General features: G+C 39.4%; 2 protein-coding genes across 13 annotated transcripts in view; one reads left to right on the top strand and one right to left on the bottom strand.

Annotated features, from left to right (window-relative positions):
* The first annotated feature begins 4,465 nt into the window (after window positions 1-4,465).
* CBR4 (carbonyl reductase 4) lies at window positions 4,466-26,565 on the top strand. Of its 5 annotated transcripts, none has more exons than XR_012587002.1 (9): window positions 4,480-4,610; window positions 7,434-7,575; window positions 8,125-8,245; window positions 8,725-8,861; window positions 9,512-9,646; window positions 10,996-11,213; window positions 12,260-12,503; window positions 19,990-20,180; window positions 24,067-26,562. XR_012587002.1 is itself a non-coding variant. In XM_074586956.1 (6 exons), exons 2-6 carry the CDS (start codon window positions 7,434-7,436, stop codon window positions 11,172-11,174), a joined length of 714 nt encoding a protein of 237 aa, XP_074443057.1. In that variant the 5' UTR covers window positions 4,466-4,610; the 3' UTR covers window positions 11,175-12,125. The 5 variants fall into 5 exon arrangements, 3 of the variants coding, with proteins under 3 accessions (XP_074443057.1, XP_074443056.1, XP_074443059.1); XR_012587001.1 differs by lacking the exon at window positions 4,480-4,610 and adding an exon at window positions 4,646-4,807 and having other exon boundaries at window positions 12,373-12,503; window positions 24,067-26,565; XM_074586956.1 differs by lacking the exons at window positions 12,260-12,503; window positions 19,990-20,180; window positions 24,067-26,562 and having other exon boundaries at window positions 4,466-4,610; window positions 10,996-12,125.
* PALLD (palladin, cytoskeletal associated protein) overlaps window positions 22,196-26,640 on the bottom strand; it is a 198,649-nt gene continuing 194,204 nt past the window's right edge. For 6 of the 8 annotated variants that reach the window (XM_074586946.1, XM_074586950.1, XM_074586948.1 and 3 more), the window contains 3 exons: window positions 26,366-26,531; window positions 25,328-25,461; window positions 22,196-24,339 (listed from right to left, as the gene is read on the bottom strand). In XM_074586946.1, coding sequence (XP_074443047.1) covers window positions 24,167-24,339; window positions 25,328-25,461; window positions 26,366-26,531 — 473 coding nt within the window. In that variant the 3' untranslated portion in view covers window positions 22,196-24,166. Of the gene's footprint in view, window positions 24,340-25,163; window positions 25,215-25,327; window positions 25,462-26,365; window positions 26,532-26,640 lie in introns of all 8 variants that reach the window. The other 2 variants (XM_074586951.1, XM_074586952.1) reach the window with 1 other exon arrangement.

Raw genomic sequence — 26,640 nt, 5'->3', positions numbered from 1 at the left:
TGATACGCTCCGTGGCAGTGCAGTCCTTAAATGAGGAGCTGGATGTATGGAGGGAAGCAAGAGATTTGGAGAGAAGCTGAGATCCAATTTGGTCCAAAGTCCGCTGATGGGAGTGGGCAGTGCCTGTGGTCTGACCAAAGTTGTGGACAGAGGCTGAATGTGCGACAAGTGTCCTTGAAGATACTGGAAGTGAAGTGTCCGATTTTTAGCAACAGATTAAGCAGCAATAACACAGGCTTCCCTCTGTTGCCTCCGGAGCACGCCTGACTTCTCACTGGAAGCAGCAGCAGTTCAGTGACTGTGCTAACCTAAACGTGGGCCTCATGCTGAAGTGTGAAATAATACTAGTCCTAGTGGGGAAACCTGTTTAGCCAGGAGGATGTAGGTAGTTTGCCAAAGCCTCTGATGGCTTTGTTTTGTTCTGGTCTTTTTGGTTTTTTGTTGGGTTTGTTTTGTTATTATTTTTTTTTTTTTTAGAGGAAAGACTTTTCACAGCGGTACCGGGAATAAGTTTCTTAAGAGGAAAGATTTTGCCCACATATTTGTTGAAAAAGTACATCTAAAGTGTACAAAAGCACTTCATGTTGGCGTGATAAAAGTTCACTCTTAGAACACAATAACAAATACTGCAGAGATTTTAGATAGAAAAACAAATCAGACTGAAGCGTAATAAAAAAAAAAATCACTTAAGAACAAAAGTACGGTAATTTGGCCACTTAAATATCTGAACTGGTGTGTTTGGGAAAAGTCTGCCAAGTTGCAAAATACTGGAAGGAGAGGGGAGCGTTTTTCTTTCATGTAACTAGGTGGTGTTTTTTTTCCTCAGCAGTTCATCTCAGGCTTTGCATCCCTTGCCTAGAAGGCTGAAGCCCTATCAAATTTGGAAATCGCAACATATAACTTGTTAGTTATATGATTTATATATGTGTATGTATATATATATATATATAATATGTATGTATATAAATTTAGTAACTAGACCTGATTTTCCCCAATGCAAATCGCAAGTGCAGATCTGATGAAAGGGGTGATTTAGGCTTGACAGGAAGAGAAAGATTCAGCAGCCTCAGTGGTGAGCTGCCCAGGCAAAGTAGAAAATGATGAGGAGCCCTGACGACGGTGTTCCTCTATGGTCTAGAGGAGAGCTCGCCTAGACTGAGGCACCTTGTCCAGTTATGCCCTTTTTTTTCCAGGAGGAAATGCACAGCGGTGGAATGACCGCGTGACCTGCCTCCCAGTTGTCATTTGTCCTGGAAAGGAGGAAACCTCTGTTTTTAAACTCTTCACTGGTTTAATTCTGTTCTGAGTCCATGACTCCATGAAACATGCCTCATCGTCAAAGTTGTTTAACCTAGAAAGGTCATTTTTAATATGCCATTTGAAAAGCAAAATTGTTTCTTGAATGAACTGTTGATTTCAATAGATGCTTAATCCCCCAAGCTCTTACATGTCTGGTCAGTAATCATCTGGCTGTGGGGTCAAATCTCTGGGGGTTACTTTAATTTTTTTTGTTTTTTCCGTAAACTGAAACTGCTTCAAATCTGATGGTTATGACACTCTTGTTTGATATTGAGAAACTGTAGTTAGTGGCCATGTTTCCAGTAAGACAGAAGACTTGAAAACAGGTTTTCTTTTAGCCAAGTGTTCCAACCACCAGGCGTTTGTTTAAAATGGGACTTAGGTGTACATGCAGCCAGGTCTCCCAGTTGCTTTGTCTCAGGCCTTACCCCAGATCCATATGATGTGGTAGGTATGCTTTCACAAACAGCGTAGGGAACAGTATGAAAATCCTGGTGGACCTTGTAGCAGTGTGACTCTTTCGTGTGTGACTCTTGACAGAAATTTAAGAGACCACAGATCTGGGCACCAGTGTGGTTAATGATTAGTGTTTCTTTGTAAAGCTCCTTTGTAAATCCAGCCTCAAATCTAAAACCAAGAGGAATTTGAAATAGCTGATACAGGGCACGTCAGTAACAGAAATGGCTAGTGGCCCCTGTTTTGTGACGTTATGCTTTGATTTGTGTTTTATGCTTTTAGATACATTAAATAGCCTTTCCTGTTTGAGGATATTTTGTTTTACCCTGTTAATAGAGACATGCTTACTTGAAAGCAGTATCTCAGTTGCGTGGAAGAATGATTGAAACATTTTAAGAAAATAAAAAACTCTCTTAGGAAGAGTGGTTTTAATGCCAGAATGCATTAGGCTTCAGAAGAGACAGCTGCATCATTTCGTATATTGTGAACAGGTTCCAAATGTGTGTATACATGGTCACATAGAGAGCTGTACAAGAATTATTAGCTTATAATTCCACATTAATAGTAAACCAGGCATAACAATGGCCAGTATTGAACTATCTGTTACAGATCGAGACACCGGATCAAGTTCATGTATCAGCTACTGTCCCACAGAAAGGGGAGGTGAGGTACTCGGTATGACACTGATTTCTCTGTTGGACTCCACTATAGCTCATCTTGCTTTAGTGGGAAATCAGCGTGAATAAAGTGGCTCAAATGAACTCTGCTCAGACTACCCGATCACATGATTTAACCCGGCATCCAGAGGAAAAAGGCTAATGTCACTTTGGACAATGAATGAATGAACACACATCTTGTTTTAGACACTCAAGTTAATGAACAAGAATTGAACAGAATCTTGTCTGAACTTTTGAAAAGGATATTTTACTTTGCCGCCTATAACACAGTTTAAAAAAAAATACAGTGAATCTCGTCCTTACTCTGTGTCAGCAAAGTCCTAACAGTACAGCAGAGATCAGCTTTTCTTTATCTTTCTTACAGGGATGGGTCAGCTGTCTGGATGAGGACACAGGTCACAAATAGGTTAAAGTCATAATTACTAATATAATTTTCACATAAAATCTGCCTGCCGCTGTCCTCTTACAGTATGGTAGTTATTCTGTCTGTAGTATACACATCTTCAGAAAACATGCCATATTTTTTCCCCTCTGTGTTATTTTGCTTATATCTATCACTTGAAGGAAGAGCCCTGATTTTCCTCTGTGAATCCCGATGCTTCATTATGCTAGAGACCAAAAGCCTTGGCCGGAGGCTGTTCTGAGTCACAGTCTCAGCTCTCTATGCCTTTTCTTACTTATCACTGGGACGTCCAGCTTTTCATAATATGGTATATTCTGAAATGTCATTGGATCACAAAAATCTCATTTACTCTTTTGAAAACAGGACCAGCTTGCAATATAATATAATTTTCTTGCTCAAAGAAACTAACTTTGCATAGCACCTTTTTTTAAAGATTTTTTTTCTTACAGATGTTCATCTGTTTAGCAATGCCTAAACCTGTTTTTCCTTCTCTATGTAAAGAATGATCCATGGATAAAGAATCCTACATTAATACAGGTAATGTTATTAAACTCTCTAGAGCTCCCCTGGTAACATTTATAATCTAGAATCCTGAATAACAGCCCTCAAGTCAAAAGCAAGAACTGTACAAAGTTACACTCCTGCTGAGCTCATAGAAACTCCAGTGTGACTATGACACTTGTTACTTTGTGGAACCTTTTAATAATAATTTTTGTCAAAATAATTTCAAAAGTATACTCTTGCACAACAATTGAGATTGATTTTATTCGTATTTCTCAGGTGAAAAAAATTTACTCCATACGTGTGACTTAAGAGTCCACAGAAACCTCTGCAGTGTATCATCAGACATAAATGTTAACAGCCTAACTGTTAATACATAGCAGTTTTTTATATTAGTTTGATTGCATATCACGAAGCGAATTTTGGTTAAGAAACAGGAACCCTTACAGGTGTTTCTGCATTCTGGGTTTATCTAGTTTCATGTGTTTCCAGTTTAACTCTACTGGAATAGCGGTGCCTCCCCCAGAATCCTACAGCTTTGAGGGCAAAGAAATGGCAAAATGAAAGTGACAAAATCCTTGTTCATCTGCTTGTACATGTCTGCGTATGAAACACTTTCTTGTATATAGAGAGGGAAACAGAGGCCTCCATTTCAGAGCACGGCAGCTACTTCATGCCCCACGTAAATGCTACGTGCCACGAGTCCTTAGGCAACCCGGGAAGCCTCAGATGGATGTTGTCAAGATAACTAGATGTAAAACACATTTTAAAAGCTTGGAAGTATAAAATAAAAGCAGAAGAGCCAAGACTCATTCTGCGTTGCTTGCGGGGGGCCTTGGCAGTGGCCCCGCCTTGGTGCGTCGCCCTCTCGCTGTGGAGCGACCAGCCACCCTGCCACGGGGGAGCCCCTGTGAGGAAAACAAACGCCGAGCTGCTCGCAAACCAGAGGGTAAACCGAAATCCACATAAAAGCCGTTTTTCCATCGGTCTCCCGTGGCGCACCACCTTCCCGATGAAGGGAGGGGGGCGGGACGCGCGGCCCGCGCAGGGCTGTGAGGGGAGGCCGCCCTGCCACCGTGGCGCCGCCGCCGCCGCGCGGGGACTGCACCTCCCGGCGTGCCCCGCGCCGGGCGGGCTCCTGGCCGCCGCCGCGCCCCGCTCTCCGCGCCGCGGGCTCCACCTTGAGCCCGACCGACGGGCCGGGAGCCGGGGTGGTAGGGGGGCCCCTTCCCTCCCTCCATCGCTCCGCGCCGCCCCCGCGGAGGAGAGGCAGGGTGAGCGCCGAGCCGGCCGGCGGCTCCTTCCCTCCGCCCCCTGGCGGCGGGCGGGGCGGTTGTGGGCGGAGGCGGTTGGCGGCGGTTGGCCCTCGCGGCGCGGCCGTTGCGGGCGGGGACGGAGGGCGGTCCCCCTCGGGCCGTGAGGGGCTTCCGTCGGTCGGTGGGGGCAGAAGTGTCGCCCCTGGTCGGAGGAGGTTGGTGGGAGCCCGGATCTCCCCTCCCGCTCCCTAAAAAAGCCGGGGGGGTGGGGAGGGAGCGCGGGTTGTCCTCGATGCGTCGGGGCTGGGGACGGGGTGCTGGCGGGGCAGCCTGGGCCGCGGGTGAGGGGGCTGAGGGCCCACCGCTGCTGGGGATGGCCCGGCGCGGCCAGGGTATCCCGACCCGCATTTGTTGAAAGGTGTCCCGCAGCGGAGCTGTGCCCCCTGAGGTGGTTCACAGCGGTGCCGTTGAGGCCCTGGTAGTCACGGATTGAACGGTTCGTTGTGAAAGAAGAGGAGGGCTGTAGAGGGCAAAGGTGGTACAGACGCCTGCGTGTGCTGTGTGGCGGCCTAGAGGAGCCTGTTGCTCAAAAAGATACATGTTTTTCCCTGCCTTTGGTTGACAAGGGACTATAGGGTTATTCTTCCCACTGCAGGTTTTTTTTTTTTTTTGTCCTAAGTCACAACTTGCAAGGACTCTGCATGTATTTTTTGTGCTAAAACACAAATTGTATATTGCTCTGTTGGAAGTAGGCCTTATCTGCTGCTTATGCCCAGTGAATGGCCAAGGGGCTTCCACTGTTCTTTCTGAGAATGGTAGAATCACCAAGATTTTTCTCATAGGGAACAGGAAGGATATAGCAATACACTTTAAAGAAGCTCTCTCCTCATAGGCAGCTTTTTGGGTCTTGTGTAGCTAAGCATGTTCAGAATTATTTGGAAAAAAGCATACATATAGATCTGACAGCATTTATAAACAGTATAAGATGGTTCACTTGACACTTCTTAGGGGTGGAGAAGTAAGACAAAATGACTTCCAGAGGTCCCGTCTAATCTATATTATTCCATGTTTCAAATAAAAACAAGAGAGTAGGTATGCTCAGTGCTGGTAAGAGCAAAATATGGAGGAGGAAATAGAGGAATAGATCCTAGTGCAACATTGCTGCAATAAGTGGGCAAGAACTTCTTAGAGTCTTTGTGGCTAATTCTGTATAAGAAGAGACCAGTTGTGACGGAGAAGGCAGACTGAGACTTTGATTCAAATCTGTCATCAAAACTTGGGTTGATTGATTGTGCCTTTAGTCTGCTAAGACAGTAAGAACTGCGGTTAATGAGGTTCAAGACTTCTTGATTCATCTCTAGCTACCTAATGAAGACTACTGAAAAGTCTTTCTGGTGAGGCAGTAGTGTCTTTTTTTATCACTAAGGAATTGTCTTCATCAGGACGCATTTTCGTATCTGTTCTTTCAAAAGGGTCGCCACCTGACATGCAAATATTTAATCCTCTTCCTATTCCTAGAAAGCTGATTTAAACTTGCTACTGGAAGCAGACACATGGGTTGATTTCAAGCATATGGGTTTACTTTCTGTTACAGAAAAGGACGAGCTGCCTTTCCAGGCCCTGTCGCAGAAGACCAAAATCGTTATGCTATTATATGGGTTGATGATGTCCTTGTGTGCTTAACACTGTGTGTTATTCTGGTTATCACACATCAGAAAAGGGTATAATAGATCTAGGTAAGGCAAAGGGTAGAATGTCAGGATTAAGAGCCTGGACAGTCTTTAGCGAGATACAGAACAGCTTGCATGTGTATAAGAGTAACTAAGTAGACATGAAAGAGGATCTAGGAGGAGGGTAAAATGCAGAAGAGTAGCCTCTGAAGTTATGAATGGTGAGGGGAAGATACGAAGAGAAATGCATAGTGTTCCCTAATCAGAAAGCAAATTAAGAACAAAAGGAAGTACTTTTCCACAAATAATGAAACGTATTGCCTCAGGATGTTATGGAGGCAAAGTTTAATTGGGTTCAGCAAGGATTTATTCAAACTTATGGAAAAGAGGTTCATTACTATTGCTTGGATTCTGCCTCTGGCTCCTCAGGAAATCCCAGAACAGCTGATTGGTTTCTAGGGGTTGCAGAATGAAAGATCATTCTACAGAAGTACTTTCTTCTTACACTCCTTCCTAAACATCTAAGCTAGCTACTTCACAATCGTTTCACGTTTCAAAAACCTTTTTTTTTTCCGTTCAAAAGCAGAAACAAAAACCCCTAAGGCTAGTGGCAAAACATAGTATTATGTAGTGTAACTTAGTATTAAACTAGTGTGAATACAATAGTATCAAATCATGCTCTGTATTGTTTGCAATGTGGTTGTCCAACACAGATACTTAGGATGGAGTGAGACCTTGAGGCTAAATGACTTCAGTACAAGAATAGTGCTTGCAAGAACAATATAATTACAACTACTGTGTTGGCTTTGAATAAAGAGCTGGACAATACATTACAGCCTTTAGATACGTAAATCGCATATTTCAAGAACTGAACAGGAGTTATCATAACAGTAGAATTGAAATGCTAGATTATATGCATAACTTTTTTACTAGTTCAGAATTTGTAGTTCTACTGCAGTAGTTCTACATTTGTAGAAGTGGTGTCTGATTTAGTTCAAATATTTCTTTTTTTGGTGAATAAAAAATTAACAATTTACTAATTCTATAATCCCGTATTACAAAATGTTACAGATTAGTAAGGGCTGTGATATTGACAAGAACAGTGGTTATTCTTTGCTATATTGGACCTGAAATTCATAGTTTGTTTGCAATTTGTGAATTGTTTTTGAAGATGGGCAAGGTTTGCGCCATTTTTGGAGGATCCCGAGGAATAGGAAAAGCTGTTGCAGAATTACTGGCACAAAAAGGCTGCCGCCTCGCGATTATTGCTAGAAATCTGGAAGTAGCCCAAACCACTGCACATAATCTTGGTGGTACGTATGCTGCTTTGCAGTGCTTTCTTCGCTGTCCAATGCTTAGGTAACTTGTAAAAGTAGTAAATCATTAAATAAACCTCATTGTTTAACTAGATGAAAATGGAAGTAACGACTGAGAAATTTGACAGAAAAGCTGAATCAGTACAATTTTCATTTTGCGATATTGTTTGGGAAAGTTAAGTATGTTGCAATTCATATCTTGCGGATGGAATAGGTAAGATGAAAAGAATTGTTCAAAGTCACACCAAGGGGGTGTTATGAATTGAGTCATCCTTGGCTCCTGACCAAGCCAGAGCTGAGACCAGTCTGCTCAAGTTGAACTTCTGATTTCAAAAGGCCAAAATACAAAACAAGAAATTGTCACATAACTAATCAATGCAATACTTGAAAATTGTCCTTATTTAATTCTCGGAGATTAAATGCGTTCCTCAAGTTACAACTAGTTCAACATCTGGTTTTGCAATTGACTTGATAAATTCTGGAGAAGGTTTATGAATGGTGTACCATCTTTTACTGTTATCATGATGTACCTTTATTTTGATACAGCAGGACACCTGGCATTTAGCTGTGATGTATCCAGCGAACAAGAAGTCCGAAATACTTTTGAGGAGGTGCAGAGGAATTTAGGTCCTATCAACTACTTGGTTAATGCAGCTGGGATCAACAGGTTAGTTATTCATTACAAGACTGTATGTAGTTCTGGATGACTGCATCTTCTTGTAAGGTGCTAATGGCCTTTGTATTTAGTGAGAGTATTGTTAATGAGTACATCTGAAGACAGTATTAAGTGCTCACCAATATTTTGTTCCTGACGAAAGTAAAATTCTAACAGATGATATAGCTGTAGTTCCTGCATTCTGAGTTTGAGTTGCCCCTCTACTCCTCTTTCTTCTACTTCTTCCCCCTGAAACGGTCCAAAACAGTGTTTGATGCCTCTCTGCAAAGGAGGCTTTGTTGCCAGAAGCATAGCTAACTTCTTTCCTTCTATGTGTCATCCATGCAATGTCATCATTTTGAAGGCTAGAATGTATAGAACCATATAAATGCCCATTAATATTCCATTCATCAGTCATGTTTTATTATGAGTAAATGTGATCATTGGTATTGTTCAGTGAGTTCTTTCGGGTTTTTTGGTCTGTTTATCAGGGATGGTTTGTTACTGAGAACCAAGACTGAAGATATGATAGCTCAGATTCACACTAACCTTTTGGGAACAATGTTGACATGCAAAGCTGCTGTAAAAAGCATGATTCAACAACAGGGAGGTGCTATTGTCAATATAGGTAAGTTTCTTGTCTAATCCAGTGGAATTCTGTGTATTTCCAACCTAGGCAATTCTATGATTCTAATATTTTTCTAGAAAGGTTTAACAGGTATAACATGTTGAAATGTTACTTGTTACAATTGACTATTTTCTTTGTATTTACACGTTCTGTGTTCAGCATTTCTTTATGAATGCTTATTCTTTTGTGTAATTTCAGCAACTTCTAAATGTAAAACCAGCTTGTTTCGGTAATAAACACCTCAGAGTATATTTTATTGAAAAAAATAATTTCATCATTCATTATCAGCTCTTTCAGTAGCTAAATCTACCAGCTGCTAGTTATTAACTAAGAATCAAATAGGTACAGTTGGTTTCTTTTTTTTCTTTTTTTTTTCTCCTTTCCAAGTGTATTTTTTTTGAAAGCTCTTTATTTTACTCTTCTCGTGCCTGTTGGTCAACATAGATACATGGATTCCACAAAAATCATAGATAACTGAGGGATTTGCTTATCCCAGCAGTAGGCTATAAAGTACATTTAGTAATATACTTAATTCCTTTTCTTGTAATCTCATTTTCCATTCCAAATTTAAAACTTACATGATAAAGCTAGTACAAGGTTTCAAATTAGTCATTTAATCTTTTATTCTCTTTGATGTTTCTTTATTTTAGGAAGCATTGTAGGAATTAAAGGCAACTCTGGTCAAAGTGTATACAGTGCTACCAAAGCAGGATTAGTTGGATTTTCACGCTCCCTTGCTAAAGAAGTAGCAAAAAAGCAAATCCGAGTCAACGTGGTTGCTCCAGGTTAGTTTTTGGGAAGTTCCTACATCCTTGAGTGTTGCAATACGTGATCATCAAGACTGATGGATATTTGCTGTACTCTGAAAGTACAAAGTGCTATTATTTTCTTCAACTTTTGTAAGTAAATGTTTTTAATCTCTTTTTTTTTCAGTTAAAAGTATAATATGTTCTTTTACAAAACCTTCAGTCTTTATAAGGGAACACTGAGAAATTTGGCAGAGTGTGTCTTACACTTTATCCATTATTACATAATAAATATCTTTTTTTTTTTCTTTGCTCCTCCTTCAAAACCTGCTGTCCTTGCAGATGGAAGAACTAATTATATAGATAGCTACCCTCGTCTCCTGCTAGAGAATGCTTATTTGTTATTAGAGAAACACGAAAGACCACGACAAGCTGGCATGAAAGCATGCCTGTCTATCCCTGTAGTAAAAGGAGAGAGTCTGGAAGGAGTTCTGTGAGGACAAGGCTGTGATTTCACAAGACGATCTGGCCCAAGCAAACCATCACCCTTTAAGGAAAAATCCTTATGTCTTTTCTGACTTTTTCCACTCATAACTGTGTACTCTGCTGCTCACCTTGTGCTAGCTCTAATGCCTCTCAGACCTCTACATGAACCAGTTTGTGAACTAGGCAGGAAAAATACTTTTTATCGTTTAGTGAGTTGAGCAGCACACCGAAGGGTCCAGAGCCATCATAAAGGGGCAGAGTTGTACAGTAGAAAGCAAAACTGAGACTTTCTCTTCTTGGTGACAGCTAGAAAGCAGAGATGATCGGCTCTTTATGAAGCTGCAGCTTATGTGAAGAGAAGTGCAGCAGTGGGAAAACTGAACCTCAGAAAACAGATAACTGTAAAGAAATGTCCTTCAAAAATGTCAAGAAATATCCTTCAGATGAGTGCTGTAATAGAAATTATGCAAGTGCTGGCATAATTTCTGAAATATAATGGAAACGCTTGCAAGCTGTAGGGGTTTCTTGACAGAGATTTCATACTCTTGTTTCTATTGAGAATGTTTTGGTGAAATGACTGTATTTTGTCTTTCAGGAAAGTTATATTAAATATGCTTTTGGGACCCAATTTTAGTTACCTTTTTTTTAATGGACTTCCATAGATCTTTGCTTTTTTATTATTACATCAATGCTTCCAAAACTGGAAGACGTTTTATTGGTTAGGTAAAAAAATGGTTAGGTCTCAGCTATAAAATGATGTGGACTAAATTCTGAGACTTTGAAGAATGGTAGCTGGTGCTGAATCCTGCTAGTAGATTTCACTTTGGAGGATTCTAGGGAAAATCCGCTAGAGAAATTTAGTTGAAGGTTAGGTAACTCTTCAAATCTCTCTCCTCTCTTAGGCTTTATTCACACGGAGATGACTGCTCATTTGGAAGAAGATCGGTTGAAGAAAGCAATTCTCCTTGGAAGATTTGGAGAGCCTCGTGAAGTTGCACAAGCTGTTGTCTTTCTTCTAGAGTCCCCTTATGTTACAGGGAGTACTCTAGTTGTAGATGGAGGCTTGCAGCTTCTGACTTAAATACTACCTTGAATAAGTACCCACTTAAATGTCATGATGGTAATATATAAATATATACTAATTAAAGGGCGTGGGTGGAGGTTAGTTGAAGATTGATGTATGAAAATGACTTGATACTGTTTAGTCAGAGGACAAATTCATCAGTGGTAAAGTCCAGCATGTACATTTAGCTACCCAAAAGAGTCCATTTGATATTATGAAGTCTGTGTATGTAACAATTTGAAAAAGATCTGGTTTTGGTATAGTTTTAAATAACATGCTGATAAATTTTTAAAGCACTATATTTTTATAAAATCATGTTTTCCAATTTGGGATAGAGTGGAGATTTTATTTGAATTATAATGTTACACAAAGGTTAATAAAGTGTGGAGGTGTGTTTATTGGTTGGCAAGTAAGATTGCATCAAGTTTTTCATGTAGGGCAAAGATTGCAAACTGCATAATTTTTTATTCTTATCAGTTAGTCCCTACAAAGTGCCAAGGAATTTTCTTTGGTTTTTGTTTGTTTGTAGCTAAGACTACAAAGCTAGGAGCTTCTAAATCTGCAGCATACCTGAATTGCCTTTAGGAGATTTAATTACATGCGATGTGTTTTTCATAAAGACAAAACCTGCTCAGTTCCATCCTTGAATGTATGTACAGCACTCATTTAATGCAGTAGCCCTTGGCGTGTATACATTGAAGGACTGTTGGTTGGTCATTGGAGTTGCTAATTCTGTAATATTCTGCGTTGGAGCTGCACATACACTGGTGAACAGTACAGTTGCAGACCTTGCCGCATAAAAGACTTTCACTGACTCAGTAGATGTTTAGAAAACACTTATCACATCCAGAGCGTGAAGTCAAGGTGTTTTCCTCTATATCTTCTTAAACACTCAGTTCAACGCTTATGTTGATGCTCTTTAACATGTATGTATAGTCAATAAAATAGCCATTTATTTTATTCAAAGCAGCTTTTGAAGCAGAGTAATTATTCAGCTGTAAATGATCCTGAGTGTTCCTCTCTTGCTGAAAAATTACCAAAAATTTGACCTCGGGCTTTTCTATTGAGATCAAGTAATTTTTGGTAATTGATGTTTTTATCAGCTGTGAAGAAAACTATCAATGTGGTTTAGGACCTTCACTTCTTAGCTCCAGTGTTCATTGCATCATGATCCAGATGTTGATTCAACTTTTGAAATTACTTCCCGTCTTGGCAGAAACTGAAGAACAGAAAGAGATCTCACTGATGATAACTTTGAGTCTTTAAAGTCTGAGATTTTCTTCATTTGTGCAGCTGAGAAATTTTGTCTTTGTTCCAGAGAACAGTGCGTGTTCAAGCTTCTCGCAGGTATGTATTGAGAAATAATACAAGGAATGGTTGTATATTCAGGGGGTTTTATAGTTGGCTGTGTTGAATATAATTATCACTAAAGGTAGTCCTTTCAGGAGTCCTTATCTTACTGTTATCTCTTTGTAGATACGTGGTGTTATTTGCTGTGAAAAGTTATGTGTCATATGTGTCTTCACACCAAAAATATAATTGCTAATTACGTTTCTCTTTGATAGGAGGAATTGGCCAGAGAATAGATGAATTTTTTCCGAGGGCACTGAAGGTGAGGAAGGACAGCTGGTACTCCCATTTTTACTAGTCAAGTAGTAGTACGTCAGTAACTTGGCTGCTGCCCATACCTTTCCTTAGTATTTTACAGGCAAAGCCTGTCTGACATATCTTGACCAGAAGCCAAAATTAAGAGACTAAAAATAAATTCCTCTTAGTGAGTTCTGACCCTAATTATTATTATGCCTTGTTTTTTGGGGTAAGGGAACTGTTAAATAAGTTATTAGCCATGGCATTTCTAGTTTATATTTGTGTTTAAAACCTGGAATAACACCCTCAGAAGAAGCTTGGTATGCCACTAAGTAATTTTTGTGAACGTTGCAATACAAACTGTGTTTTCAGTACTGCTGTTGCTATAGGACTAGAGTGAAGTGCTGGTTGCCTTAAAGTCATATTTTTAAAAGACCTTTTTTCCCCTTTTCTTCAAACCGGTAAATTAGAACTGAAAGCTAGTTAAAAACAGTAATTTGTTTCAGTGTTTACTGTGTATATCTACTCTAAGGAGCAATACCTGTTTGTCAGAGTAGGGTTCTGTCTGGCCGGGTGTGATGTCCCAGACAGTGGAAGTAGTGAATGCAGACGGTAGGTTAAGTGTGTGGTGATGTGTCCTTAGAAGACTCTTGTACCTCCAGCAATTTGGTATGTTTGAATCTGCCATTTGATAGCTCTAGTTGAGGCCTGCACATTTGGCGAGACATTAGAACACCCTCTTGTGCTCTCTCTGTGTCCCTGTTGAATTTGTAGATTTCTATTTTTTTCCTGCCTGCCTCAGTTGTTTCTGTTTCAAACTGAAGAGTCATATTTCTTCTAGTTGCTTGTTGCTGGAAAGCTCTTTTGTACCTTACATCATCTTTGTTGTCCTTTACTTTTCCAGTTCCTCAAGGAGGGAGAAGCAGGTGGAACCACTTACAGTATTTGCAGTGGATTTATCTAAAAAATAATAAGAATGGGATGTTTTGTTTTATATTGCTTCCAAAAATAATGCCTGCTTGTTTTGCCTTTTCCTAACCTTTACACTTACCTTTTCAGAATCTATATAAGAACAACAATTCAGTCATAAATAATTAATGGTCGACTTCGAGCCCATGTCCTTATGTGTTTAGGACTGACTTTGTATTTTCCCCAGTGTGAATTGTTCTCATTTATCTACACTGAATTTAATCTGCTGATTTTGACACCTGTTTCCTCAGTGAAATGGTTGTGCAATTTTTTATATAATTCCTTTATTACTTTGAGTAACTTAGTGTTACTGGAATATACTGTGGGCTTCAGAAATTGCTGTCTCAGCACCCTTATGAGTAGGTTGTACTTTGCTAGCCCCAGCATGGGTGCCTGTGGTGTTCTGTTGGCAATCTATGTCCTTAGCAAAGAATGACTGCTGATTCATAACCTTTCTCTTCTATCTTGAACAAATTAATGATGTGACAACTTCTTCTCTTGGCAGCATAGCATCTTTAATGGCTTTTGGCAAGGGGATGTGTCAGATGCCTTTTAGAATTTCAAGCATGCTGTATTAGATCTCCTTACTCTCATCTTTTTTTAGTCTTTAGAAAAACTCTTAAAATGTTTATCAAACATGCCCTTCCTTTGCAAAAGCAACTCTGACTTTCCTCAGTATGTTTATCCAGTTGTTTTCATAGTTTTAGAACAATTTCTGCCAATTTGCTATGTACAGAAAAATATAATTAGTCTATAGTTCCCTGGGTCCCTCTGGAATCTCTTCTTAAAAAACAAGTGATTCTTCCACCCACAGAATTCCCCAAAGCTTGCTGTCACTTTTCCTAGCTTCCAGTCATTTGCCAATGAGGCAGTTTTAACCCAGAAGTTTCACACTGCGGTTACTTACTTCCTTTAGAATTAAGGAGTTGAGAGCCCCCAGCCCCAGCCATTTATCACTCTTTCCTCTGTAACCTCTTCTAATGTTCTGCTCTGAGGGGTAACACCTTCAGTGAGTTGCTTGTAGAGGTTCTGCTCGAGTTCCTGCATGGTACCAAAAACTGATTTAGGGGTTTGTTCAGAGTTTGGGGATTTTATTTTCTCTGTGGCCTTGCCTTCCCTGAGCAGTTTGCTTTTTATTTTGATCATCTGCTTGTCTTATTCAGGCACGGTACCTGTTCCTAAGGTGGTGTTCGGTTTGTATGCACTTTGTAAATTGTTCCTTTACACTCTGATCTGATTTTACGTTCGGTGACAGATTCCATTTGACTGCTAGAGCTAGACTGCTGGTTTTACAAAGGTTGACTTTTAAATTCTAGTAGCTCTTACTCCATGCTAGCTTCCCCGTCTTCCCAAAAAAGTTTATTTTGGCATGCGTATTCAAAGTCATCATACTGAATTTCAGTGCATACAATCTGAGTGTTGTCATCAAGCATTGCATTTTAATTTATTTTTTTTTTTACTTGTCTTTTGGGTTTCATTTTAGCGTATTTCCTTATTTTGTGTTACTTCTTTTTTATGGAACTGTGCAATAGTGGACTGTTGTCTTTATTAATAAACTTGGTCAATATTCTCGCGGAAATAAAAGTTACCATCACAAAGCCAGTCTTTGAAAATAGCATTTTGACTCAGACCTTTTATGCTCCCAGGGACCACAGCCAGAGTTGAGTAGCCCTGACTGTCTGCATGAAAAAATATATTAAAAAAGTGATCTTGGCCTCTTCAGTGTGACGTTTATCCAACTTGCTGATAATGGCTGTGTTTCATTACAGTTACATTGCTGGCCTTATAGTCCTTGGATGTCCTAGCTACTGCCATCATCTTAATTATGTGGGTAATCATATTGTCTAACAGCAGAGTTTGCCTTACTAGGCTGAGAAATTCAATCCATATTTGATTTGATGAGTGAATATATTGATATTCAGTTTGATGGCTTTCCTATGTGTTTTGTATCATTATCTTGCTTATTTGTCTTGCTTCTGTCATATTTCTGCTATGCTTGTTATGTCACTGCCCTTGATTAAAGACAGACATTCGGGTTTTATGTCTTGTGCTGCTAGCATTTATGCTGAGCTATACAGAAATGTTTTGGGGTTTTTTGCATGCAGGTGTTCTTGAGTAGGACTGCGTGCTTGGCTCGCTTACCGTGATTTCTCAACTGAATTTTGAAAACTTCAGTCCAGTCTCTTACTAGACATACAAAGTTTCTGTGATTCCATTCCTAATGGAAGTGAGAGCATGTGCTCTTATTCATCTGATGTTTCTTCGCCTACTGTATTGCTTAAAACCTGCCTATAATCTTTTAAGTACCATTGGAGCCTTGCTTCTCCTGCTTATCTCTTAAGAATTGTGTTTGTAACTCAGAAGTGGCTGTGGTGAACTCACTATGTTAGTCTTTTCCTACTTTTGAGGCATGTATTGCAATTCGTTATCATCAGTAGAAGTTTCTAGCAGGACGCACAAAATGTCATTGAGGTTTTTTTTTAATATTGCAGCTCTACATAGGAGCTGTTGCAAGGCACAGACTTTCTTTTGCAGACTTTCTTTTATGGTAACAGATGCATGTAAAGTGTCCTGAGTTAGTGTGTGCTGAGTTAGTGTGTGGTATCCTATGAAGAGATTTCATTTTGGCCTCCTGAGGGCAGTCTATCCTAAGGCATATTATTGTATTGGTAGTATTTGGTTAGTATCTGTGTAGTTTTAGGGGCGGGGAGTTGCCTGTGTAGACACAAAGTTAATAGCTGGCATTGCTGTTACCTGTCCAAATCCATATATCCTGAGCTGTCTGGGGACGTAAGGCGTGATTTTTAAAGATGGAAAGGATTTCAATATTGAGTTCAGTGAAATTGGATAGGAAGTGGATATCTAAACCCCAACCTTCACAGACTCTTTATTACATTATTATCTGCAGTTAACATACATTGTAATGACTATCTATTGCTGTTAGATAAATTTTCCTCCTTTGATGTGTTTCATAGTGTGAGAGGTTGCATTGCATGAAACTGAAACATAAATTGTTGCAACTGTTTGACAGTTTTGGTTTTTGTTTGTTTGTTTTATTTTATTTTTTAAGCATACTGTAGTTCATTTAAGTAAAGCTGATGAAAACTGAACTTTCCAAAACCAGGTACACCCACTTAATTCGGCGTTTGAAAAGAAAGGGCAAATATAGTGGTGGATAGAAGTCTTTAAAGAGCGTTGGCTCTTTAAGAACTCTGCTGAAGCCCCAGATTACATTTTATTTTCACCCACAGACTATGTTCAATGTCAGTGCCAAAGGCTTCTTTTTGCTGTAGATACGTCTAATGAGTTAGTAACAAATATTAACTGTACCTTGCCAGATATCTTTAGATCACTATGACCACAACTGTTTTAGTATTTTATGCTTTTATTTTTCATATTAACAGCTCATACCTGTTAAGATCCTGGGACACGTTCATTTCATAGAACAAAATACGACATTGAAACCTACAGTCATGGTTTTTTTCACTCTTTTTGAAATACATCAGATACAATTCTACTTTTTTTTTTCCTCCTTTTTTTCTTCATGTATTTCACTGTTATAGCCTCATATTCTGAAATAAAAACGAATCTTTCTGTCATAGTTGTTAAAACTAAAATTGCTTTGGCCACTTCGGTAACAAATTGCCAGTTTGGGTATGATGATGTCAAACGTGTTGAGACAACATACAAGTGAAACCCACCAAATCTTCCTTGGTATTGTTATACGCACATTAGGACAATGTCAGTGGGAGTGTGGGGACAGAGGCCGCTGAACTAAAACTGTCTGAGCAAACGGAGCTGCGTGGGTGTTACCGTTCCCCAGGCTGATGGCTGACACTGTTGAGGTGGCCTTGCACGCGTAGTGTGTTAACGGGTTTGCAATTGCTGCGTTATTTTGAGCAATTTGTTTAGGGCTAACTGCGAGTGGATTATATGGTGTTGCTGAAGCATGTTAGTGAAGCAGTTTGTTTTTGCGGATTCTAATCTGCAGATCTCCCAGCTCTGGGCTTCTCATGCTAATGCACTAAAAGTACATGTTGCACCTATATGTTGGAGCCTGTGTTGTAAACAGATCTCCACCCAGATGTTGAAGACGTGTTAAAAGCTCTAGATTCCAGTGTTTACTTCCTGCTGCTGTCAGTCTGACTTTTTATCCTATTTCTTTCAGGTAGTTGGTAGATTTTCTACTGAAAACTTCCTGCAACCCTAGAGAAAAGAAACAATATAGTCATTGCATGTGTTTTGTATAGATGCCGTCTAGTGTGTGCATATATGATTTTTGATGGGGAGAGGGCTCTGCCAGCCGTAGACTGAACTGCATCCATTCCCTGCAGGTTCTTGTAGTTCTGTTGTTGGGAGGCATATAGAACAGAGAGCAACCGTAGTTTTCTAGTTAACCATAATTTTCAGAGCACCAGAGTGAAGGTCATGCTCAGCTTTCTTCTAGGCAGTGAAGCTGTATTCAGTTGGTCAGTAAAAATTGGATTAGCGAGGTCAATTTACTACACGGTTTTGCAAAGCTGTTTACTAAGTTTTCTGTAAAATCTTTGTTTCTATTAGCATCATGATACCTTTCTTCCTAATGCTGTATTATCTGGCTTCTAGTAATGCTTATCCTGTGCCGCTCTCTGTCATTGATTAAGGCAGTATCTTTACATTTGGGGGAGAACCAAATATACTAGATGATCATTATGTGAGGTGAGTTTTGTTCATAAGAAATGGTTTATTCAGGTGTATTCAGCTGAAGCTGTCCATGAAGAGCTACTTGCATGGCCAAAGTAATAAACTTAGTTTCGCCTCTAAAAAGGACAGCTCATTTGAGCTCCCCTTACTGTATTATCCTTTGTAAACAGGAACTGTATTTCTGCTGTACTAGCTGCTGATTAGTGCTCTGCTATGTCTCTGCTAATTCTTCTGACTTCCACATTGAGCTCAACCACATTTACGGGGCGTTCAGTCCTGAATTTTGACTTGACGTCTGCCAGAAGCAGCCAGGAGGAATCTGACCTCTGAAGCGAGGGCAGTGGAGGTCTCACTGATCATCAACGTTTTTCTTCCTCGCTTAAAGTGCTGTGGTTTTTTTTCCTTTACCTTAGGCTTGGATGCCACTTGCCCTGGGCAAAGACAGATCACTGATGTCTTAGTCCTCGGAAATAGTGATTGGAAACACGGTGACACTCCATCTCCGCTTTTAGGATGTATAGGCTGACCTGAAATTCGTTTTTTTAGAATGACAGTTACTGGTGGTAGCTGTGCCTTTTCTTGTAACCATTTTTAGGTGTTTGTTACAAGAAAACACTAATAATCACAAATGAAAGCTTTGCTCTGCTTTTATGAAGTTGGTTGTTCAATGGACTTGCTGCTCAGAAAAAGCTTAAAAATAATTTAAAAATTACTTCTTTAAGATTTTTAACTGTGTTATGCTTTTTGTATACAGGACTTTGAGGGGAAACAACTAACAGAGCCTATTTTAGAGTTTGAAATCCATATTATGTAATTACGCTTTTTTTCCCAGTGGAAAGTGGATCTGGACCTTTACATACTGAAGTTCTTGAAAGCTGCTGCTGTTCCATACCTGGAATGACATCATTCACGTACAGTTCAAGATCTTTGGAATTACTAACAGTTGTGCTGATAGAAGAATTACATTTGATTTTAGGTTTTCCTTTATTATACGTTATTAAACATGACTTAGTAAGTGACGAGAGACTGTACAGCTGAAGTTAATATAGAACTTAAGAAAAGTAAAATTTTTATTGTAGATTAACAATATATTACAAAAATGTTCAATGAATCTGATTCTGAAGTGTTGTAGGAGGAAGTGAGTTAATATGTTAATAAGAAACAATTGTACTATAGAATACTGTGGTAAAACAGGTTTTCTTTTAGACAGGCCCTTTCCTACAGATGACTCCAGCAGTTGCTCAGACAAATGCTTCAGGTGAAAGCCATCTCCAAAATCTGCTAGTTCTTAATCTGCAACAGAATAGAGTTGCTTGTTGTATGGGAAGTCTTATCTTATTAGTTATTTTCAACACCTTTTTGTACCCTCTGCTCTTTGTAGAAATACTCTGTGATGTCTGTGCCAAGAGTTGGCCAAAAAAAGCTTGCCAGCATGGTTACTTGTGTGTTTAACAGAACAGTTTCAGGCAAAAAAAACCCCAAACCCAAATCCATTCAGTGTGATGAGATTTGTAGAGCTCCTGCCGTAAATGATGTCATCATTCTGAGTAGTGGCCATGTGCTGTTATTTTTTTTCTTCTTTCTTGTTCTGCAGCTGTTTCTGGACCATTTACGCTACTACAGAACTAGAAAGTGACAGCAATTGCAAGACTGGGCCTTCCCCAGGGTTTACCTGTTGCTCTGCAGTTGGTGTATAAAGCAAAAAATTTCTCCTTCCTGGTGGTGTTGGACTGAAGTTCATTCCTCTTCCTCCTCTGTAGAGCTCCTGAAATCATTGCTGTACAGGTACTGTGGCGTGTAGCCTGGCTTTTTTGCTCTAGGCATGAGTTGAGCGTTATGTTCCAAACACTGACGTTTTTACTAGCGATTCAGTGCAGTATGACATTATTTTATGTATTAATCACTTTTGTAAAAGGATGCAAATTGTGGCTTAATTCTGAATTACAGTTGCAAACTTTAAGACACGTTAAAGAATACTGTGTGCTGTCTGGAATAGACTGTAAAGTTCTTGGGGCAGGAGCTGGGTTTTCATCTGCCTGATGTGTCGTAAGTGCTCATGGTTCTGTTCAAACAGAAAAACTACGGGGGGGGGGCTTTTTCTTTTAGCTAATTCAGGAGAATGAGCTAAATGTCAGCAGATTCTGCCCCTTGCATGTACAGCTGCATTGTGAGGCCATGAATCAGGTCTGTTGTCAACATGCATAACCTGAGCAGGCATTTCCAGTGCCTGTGTTAATCCCTCTATACCACACAGCTGAGTCACGCAGCCGGAGCACGCAGCTCATCTCCTCAGCATCATGACACGATGGATAATGTGATCTCGTGAAGTATTTACTGACACAGTAAGTCCATTTGGGCTGCTGGCAGAGATAAGGATGTAGTTGTCCATAGGTGGAGAATCAAGGCATTTATTAGCGTACAAACTAAGTGAATTAAAATGGTCTTTGAAAGTGGTGATATAGACAGAAACTAGGATTAATAAACTAGGGTTTCAAATTGTACTGTAGCTTGGTTTTGATCTCCAACCCCCAGTTGGCTGTGAGGGAAAAAAAAATATGTTAACTAATTGTTCTGATGGTGAAGTTGCAGGAAAAAGGGGTTGTGTGGTAAGGTACACCACCAGCTGAAACAAACTTCATGCATGTGGAATTTTGCACCTCATTGTTGGTGCTCTTGACACAGGGTTCTGTCATCGTCCTGAATGTAGTTGCATTGAGTCTTTGATTGCTTTGAATGCTCTAGGACTGAGCAGCTTCCTAAATAATTTGGAGTCTTCCCAGAGCTAAACCTGAAGTCTTGCAAAAAAATAGGACTTCTTTTTTTAGTCCTATGAAATGATAAAAGTACACTGTCAAGTCGTACTATCTATCTTTGGAGTTTGCGGAGGGAGATTAAACTTCTGAAAGTTACTTTGATGCTTCCAAGAATTTCAGATTTTTGGCTTGAAAAGTATGTCATTTTCCTGTGCCACACTTCTATCTCTGAATTTGTAAACCCAAACAGTCCCAGTAACTAAGTAACAGCACAGCTGAGTGTTTTCATAAAAACAACTTTGCTGCTTAGAGATGTGATTTACTACTTAAGTGTGTGTCTCTACATATATACAGAGGCAAAAAGCACTGATGACCTCATCTTCAGCCAGCTCACAAGAGCAGTCTCAGTTTTTTAGCCTCTAAGCCAAAGACAAATGTACTGTAAGCAGACAGAACTCCATTGACTGCAGTTGCAGTATCACCGTTAATGTCACTACTCACTTAATTGCTGAGATAATTCTGTTTCTAGTGATCAATGCTTGAAATGTAAACCTAGAAGAAAAAAATGATTACCTTGCATCTTTCCCAGTATCTTTGCACAGAAGGGAAAGAAGGAGAAGCTAGTTAATATTCAGGATTTTACAAGTAAATGTTAACATTTTATTTTTTAATGTTGGTATTGCCTTCTTAGAAGACTGTTCTTACACCAGTTTACCAGCACTTGGGCCATGCCCTTAGGATCAGTTGTAAGTGATGTCGTATTGCAACTACTAGACGCATAAAATAGACCTGCTTATTTTGTTACCTATTAAAAAAAAGCATCTTCAGGTACTTTTATTTGGCAAAAGCTTATTTGAATTTATGGGTCGTGTTCCTCCGTTTTTTTTAAACAAGATTCTTGGTCACAAGCATAATATTTTGATAAATTCTGGTCATTTTTAGATGCTGCATATAGCCCTCATTTCATCTGTATTCATAGTATTTAAAATTTCTAAATCTTACACTTGGGTGCTTGTACTGAAAGAGTTAATAGTCTTTACCAGAAGGAAAACTTTCTATTTGTGTAATATTTATTGATGTTAAACCCACATTATATCAGCACAACAATCCAAAGTAATGATAATACATTTTTTTTTATAAATACAAATAAAAGGTGGCAAAATAATGCTAGTGAAGCTAAACAAAAAAGTAAAGTAGCATGTCACAGTCGAGAAAAATTTGGCAAATGATATGACATACTTTTTCTAGAATAGAATCAGGTTATTCCCACATGACAGACTATGATGTTAATCTAGATTAACGATCCCCGTAACTGGTCATATCCTGCACCAGAACAGTACTACCTTATGTGCTAAAGTTTATTAGTCACTAAAAAACAAAACAAACTTTGTGTACTAACAAAGCAATACACGTATAGCAGTAATGCAATATATGGTGTACACAATTACAAAATTAAAAAAAACCCCTAAGTACAGGACTTCTGAATAACTGAACTGAGATAAAAGATTTCAACACTTTTATTATAAATAATGAAAGATACCATATATGTGCTTCATATAAGGAATACAGTGTTTTCCTTTCATAGCGAAGTATGCTCGTACCATCAAATGCTCATTTTCCTTGTCAGGCCTAGTAATTCTTCCATCCCTCCCTCCCCTTCATCTGAAATCCATTTGGTTCTAATTTAAAACTACCTAGGCAGGGCTGACTTAGGGGGGGCTCCAGTTTGATGGGGATTTGCCTTGCATTCTGAAACTAGCCTTCAGGCCTTTCATCTATGGCGCACAGACTCTACCCATTAACAGAGCTGTCATTTGTCTGCAATCGGGAGCAGAAAAAAATAAAATCTACCAGAGACATGTGTTAAGTTAAGAAGAAAAAAAAAAAAAAGCGCAAATTTGATGTTGGTTTTGTCCATCTTCATTTTCTACTTCCTCAGATCTGCAAGCTTATCACCTGTGGTGTATACTTGTCATTTAAGTTCATATTGCAGTCTCAACCCATTTTTCACTTACTGTACATTTCCAAAATCCTCATACACATTACACAAGCTTTAAACAGTCGAACGTGCCATACGTACACTCCCTAGTTTTCGTCTCACCGTAGAATTTCAGATTCTCGAATGGGAACATGACGAGGTTACAGACTGTCTTTAGGAATTCCATAGAGAGGTTCAATCTCTTGCCACGTCCCCTCCCACCATTTTTCCCCTGTCTAGTTACCAATATTTATGGTCTGGAGTAGACTGCTGTTACAGGTCAGCTCTTGCTTCGTTATCTTGAAGAGGTTAAATTGCTTACGCTTAAACTGTCTTTGCGGTATGTTTGTAAGTAAGCCTCCTCCTAGATGGCAAAAAAAGAAAAATACAAAGGAATTTAAAATTAGGGTGTTGATGTTGCTTTATAGAATTGTCCATACCAACAGCATTTAAGGCAAGATATTTTTTTCATTGTAGAACAGAAAGCAGTTTGCAGAGATACAGCATTGGCTTACGTTTCTCTTCCTTGTCCTTTCCTGTTTTATTCTTACAATATTGCACTTGTTCATTGTCGCTATCAGAATGCGTTGCCATTTTAGAACTATAGATAACCATACATTCTAATTTTCTCTGTGATCTAATGGTCTCAAATAAAACATCTTGCACCATTACGATTGTGTAGTATCTACTTATTGCTTATGAAGGCACGTAGTGATAAACAGTGTTCTCCTCTGAAAAATCTGTCTCTCTGATGTATTTTGGCCTTTATGAAAAGGGTTATTCGTAAGAGCTGAAGCAACTTAGGTATAAGGAACTGGTGAATGTGATTTGTTGTGCAATGTGTACATCTCTATTAATAATCTATCTATTCTTCTAATTTGGTATAATGAATAAGGAATATATGGTTATTGTGTTTGTTGTTTATCTTTTGTACTTGAAGGTGTTTGCCTTTGCATAAAGTGACATAGGAGTATCATTGGTCAAGGCAATGGCTTCAGTGTTTCTGCTTCGAAAGAAAATGATGGAAGTGGCAGTTGGATCTACAGATCATCGCTCTCTACCAAGCCAGATTGCATCGTCAGGTGGACTGGATTTGCTTCAGGCTGGAAAGCTGCTTTGATGTCTAGTCCTTGGTCACAAAGTGCAGCGTATCGGCTGGCTGAGGGCCGCACCTTCTTTGGCTTGGTTGTCTGAGGTGGTTGTTGCCACTGAGCTATAGATTAAAAGGGAAAGAAAAAAATGTTAGCCATCTTCAGCTGTGCAGCAAAGCGTGACAGATGCACAATCAGCCCTTTGTAAAGGAGATACTGATTTCTGAGCAGCAGAAAACCATTATGCTAAAGGTAAGTTTGTTTCATTCCATGGTGGTTGCTTTTTTCCTCAGAATCTAGTTTCACCTTCAGATGTGGGAAGTAAAAACAATCGTGTCTGTGTTTGTTACTTTGCCTTTTTGGCATTGCTTTCTACCTTTCCGTGTGTCACGGAGAAGGGTTACAGCAAGGGGGTTGTTTCCGTGTACTAATATTACAGTGACAGGCCAGTTTGAGGGTTATTTGTTGTGTGTGAAAGGAAATCGTCTGGTTCCATTGCCACCCCTCGTATGCTGAGCCAAGTCTCTAATTCACGAGTGCCACGACCACCGCCGCCCCAGAAGCCATCATTTGTCATTTCAGTCTCTCCCCCTCCCCCCTCCCTGCCCCCTTTCATTCTTGTTATGAGAAGACTGGTAAGAGATTTTGGTTTAAGAAAACATTCACTATGTAAGGGGCTGCTTTGGAACAAACTGAATAATTAAGCAGAAAGCCATAAAACATCTACTACACTCCTGGTAGCAGCCACAGGTGTATTACAGAGTATTGTACAAAAGAATACAAAAGGTTAGGGAAGTGCTAGCAGAGCAAGAGTAATAATGATCCACAAAAATAATGTAGTCATGCTGTTATCTGTTGTTAATTAGCTGTATTTAATATACTAAGCAAAGACAGAAAGCATGCATGCTTGTTTTGCTTTAGGTATCTGAAAGATGGTGAAATGTACTTTGACAGAGCATTTGTTGTCTTGATGTGGATCGTTATTATTGAGGAGAAACTATAAACGAAAGAGAGAGAGACCAATGTAAACCATTCTGTGAATGAACTGAAACTTAGAGAACTGTTGCTTTTGGAGGGATTAATGTCATCATGAAAACTGAAGTCACTTACTATAAACATCCAACCTGGCAGTGCAAGACACAATCCCAGCCTCATTCTTAGCTGACACGGTGTACCAGCCCGCATCCTCCTTTGTAGCTCCCTGAATAAGCAGGCAAATGTAGCCGTAGTTATCCTGGTGCATGCTGAACAAAAGAAAAATAGAAAATTACTATTTCAATTGCAAAACGGTGTAGACTATTTTAAAATGTCATTATAAACAGACCCAATCCTAGTTACAAATTATAATCCACTTCTAATTAATATGGAACTTCCCCTGAAATTAGCAAGTGGAAAACAAAACTTTAAGTATGTTTGACAATTTGGCAGTTTAATACCCCCTGTTGAAAACTAAGAAGCAAAAATGCATAAAGTAACTTCTCTTTCACAATTACAGATTAAGGCATCTGTAAATCTGATTTAAGTAGTAGGGACGCCAGAATTTACCCAGACTTTGGGGAAAGGATAACAAAACTTGAGGAACAAGGTACTGAAATCCTCTCAGTCATGTAGAAGGACAGCAATAATTTATTACAGTGTCATATCAGTAACGAGTTCCTTTTCTCACAAGATATCATGAGTTTGCTCTTAAGCGTTCCTACAAAATGTTATCAAATATTTAAGACAAGTTTATAGATCTTAGAATATCAAAAACCCCTGAATCTTAGTTGCTTAACTAATGCAGCAGAGTTAGGGATCCAGGTTTCTGCTGAGAAGCAGACAGCTTTCCTTAGGAGCCTCATTTTTCACCAGTAAATTTCTGTAAGTCTTAGTTCGAGAAGAGAAAAACTACTTCTCCATGTGCTTAAAGTGCAAAGATAGTTGTTTAAGTCCAAGGACGGAAAACAAATCTAACATTTTAATTCTGGTGGAGCCACCAGGCTGGCTGCAAGTTCGAGTAAATGTCATAAATTATTACAGTAACTCGTTAATATTTATGAGCTGCTGTTCACAGAAAGCATTCTTAAGTCCTTCTAGGTTTTCAGTTGTGTTACAGGATAAATCGTGATTGAAGTTATACATGGGGAGATTATTCCAAGTCAGTCTAACCTCACTCGGTCGGTGTTGTATGTGAGTGACTCGTTCTCTTTCTTCCAAAATATCTGAGGAGATGGCTCCCCCGAGATTCGACACTCCAGTCGCACTGGGAATCCCTCAGTCACACCTGTGTTTTGTAGCTTCTCTATAAACACAGGTGCTTTGTGTACTTCCTTAGCTGTGAAAATAAAGATTGCAGTCATGTTGACACTAGTCTGTGAAAATGTAGCCTTTCTTTCAGCAACATGCCGAAAACCAATAATGAAAAAATATAAGTGGCAGGAAAC

The sequence above is a fragment of the Larus michahellis genome, chromosome 5, assembly GCF_964199755.1.
Source record: "Larus michahellis chromosome 5, bLarMic1.1, whole genome shotgun sequence".
In the NCBI taxonomy this organism is placed as follows: Eukaryota; Metazoa; Chordata; class Aves; order Charadriiformes; family Laridae; genus Larus; species Larus michahellis.
The sequence above is the reverse complement of the archived record's forward strand: the minus strand, read 5'-3'. Positions and strand labels throughout refer to the sequence as shown.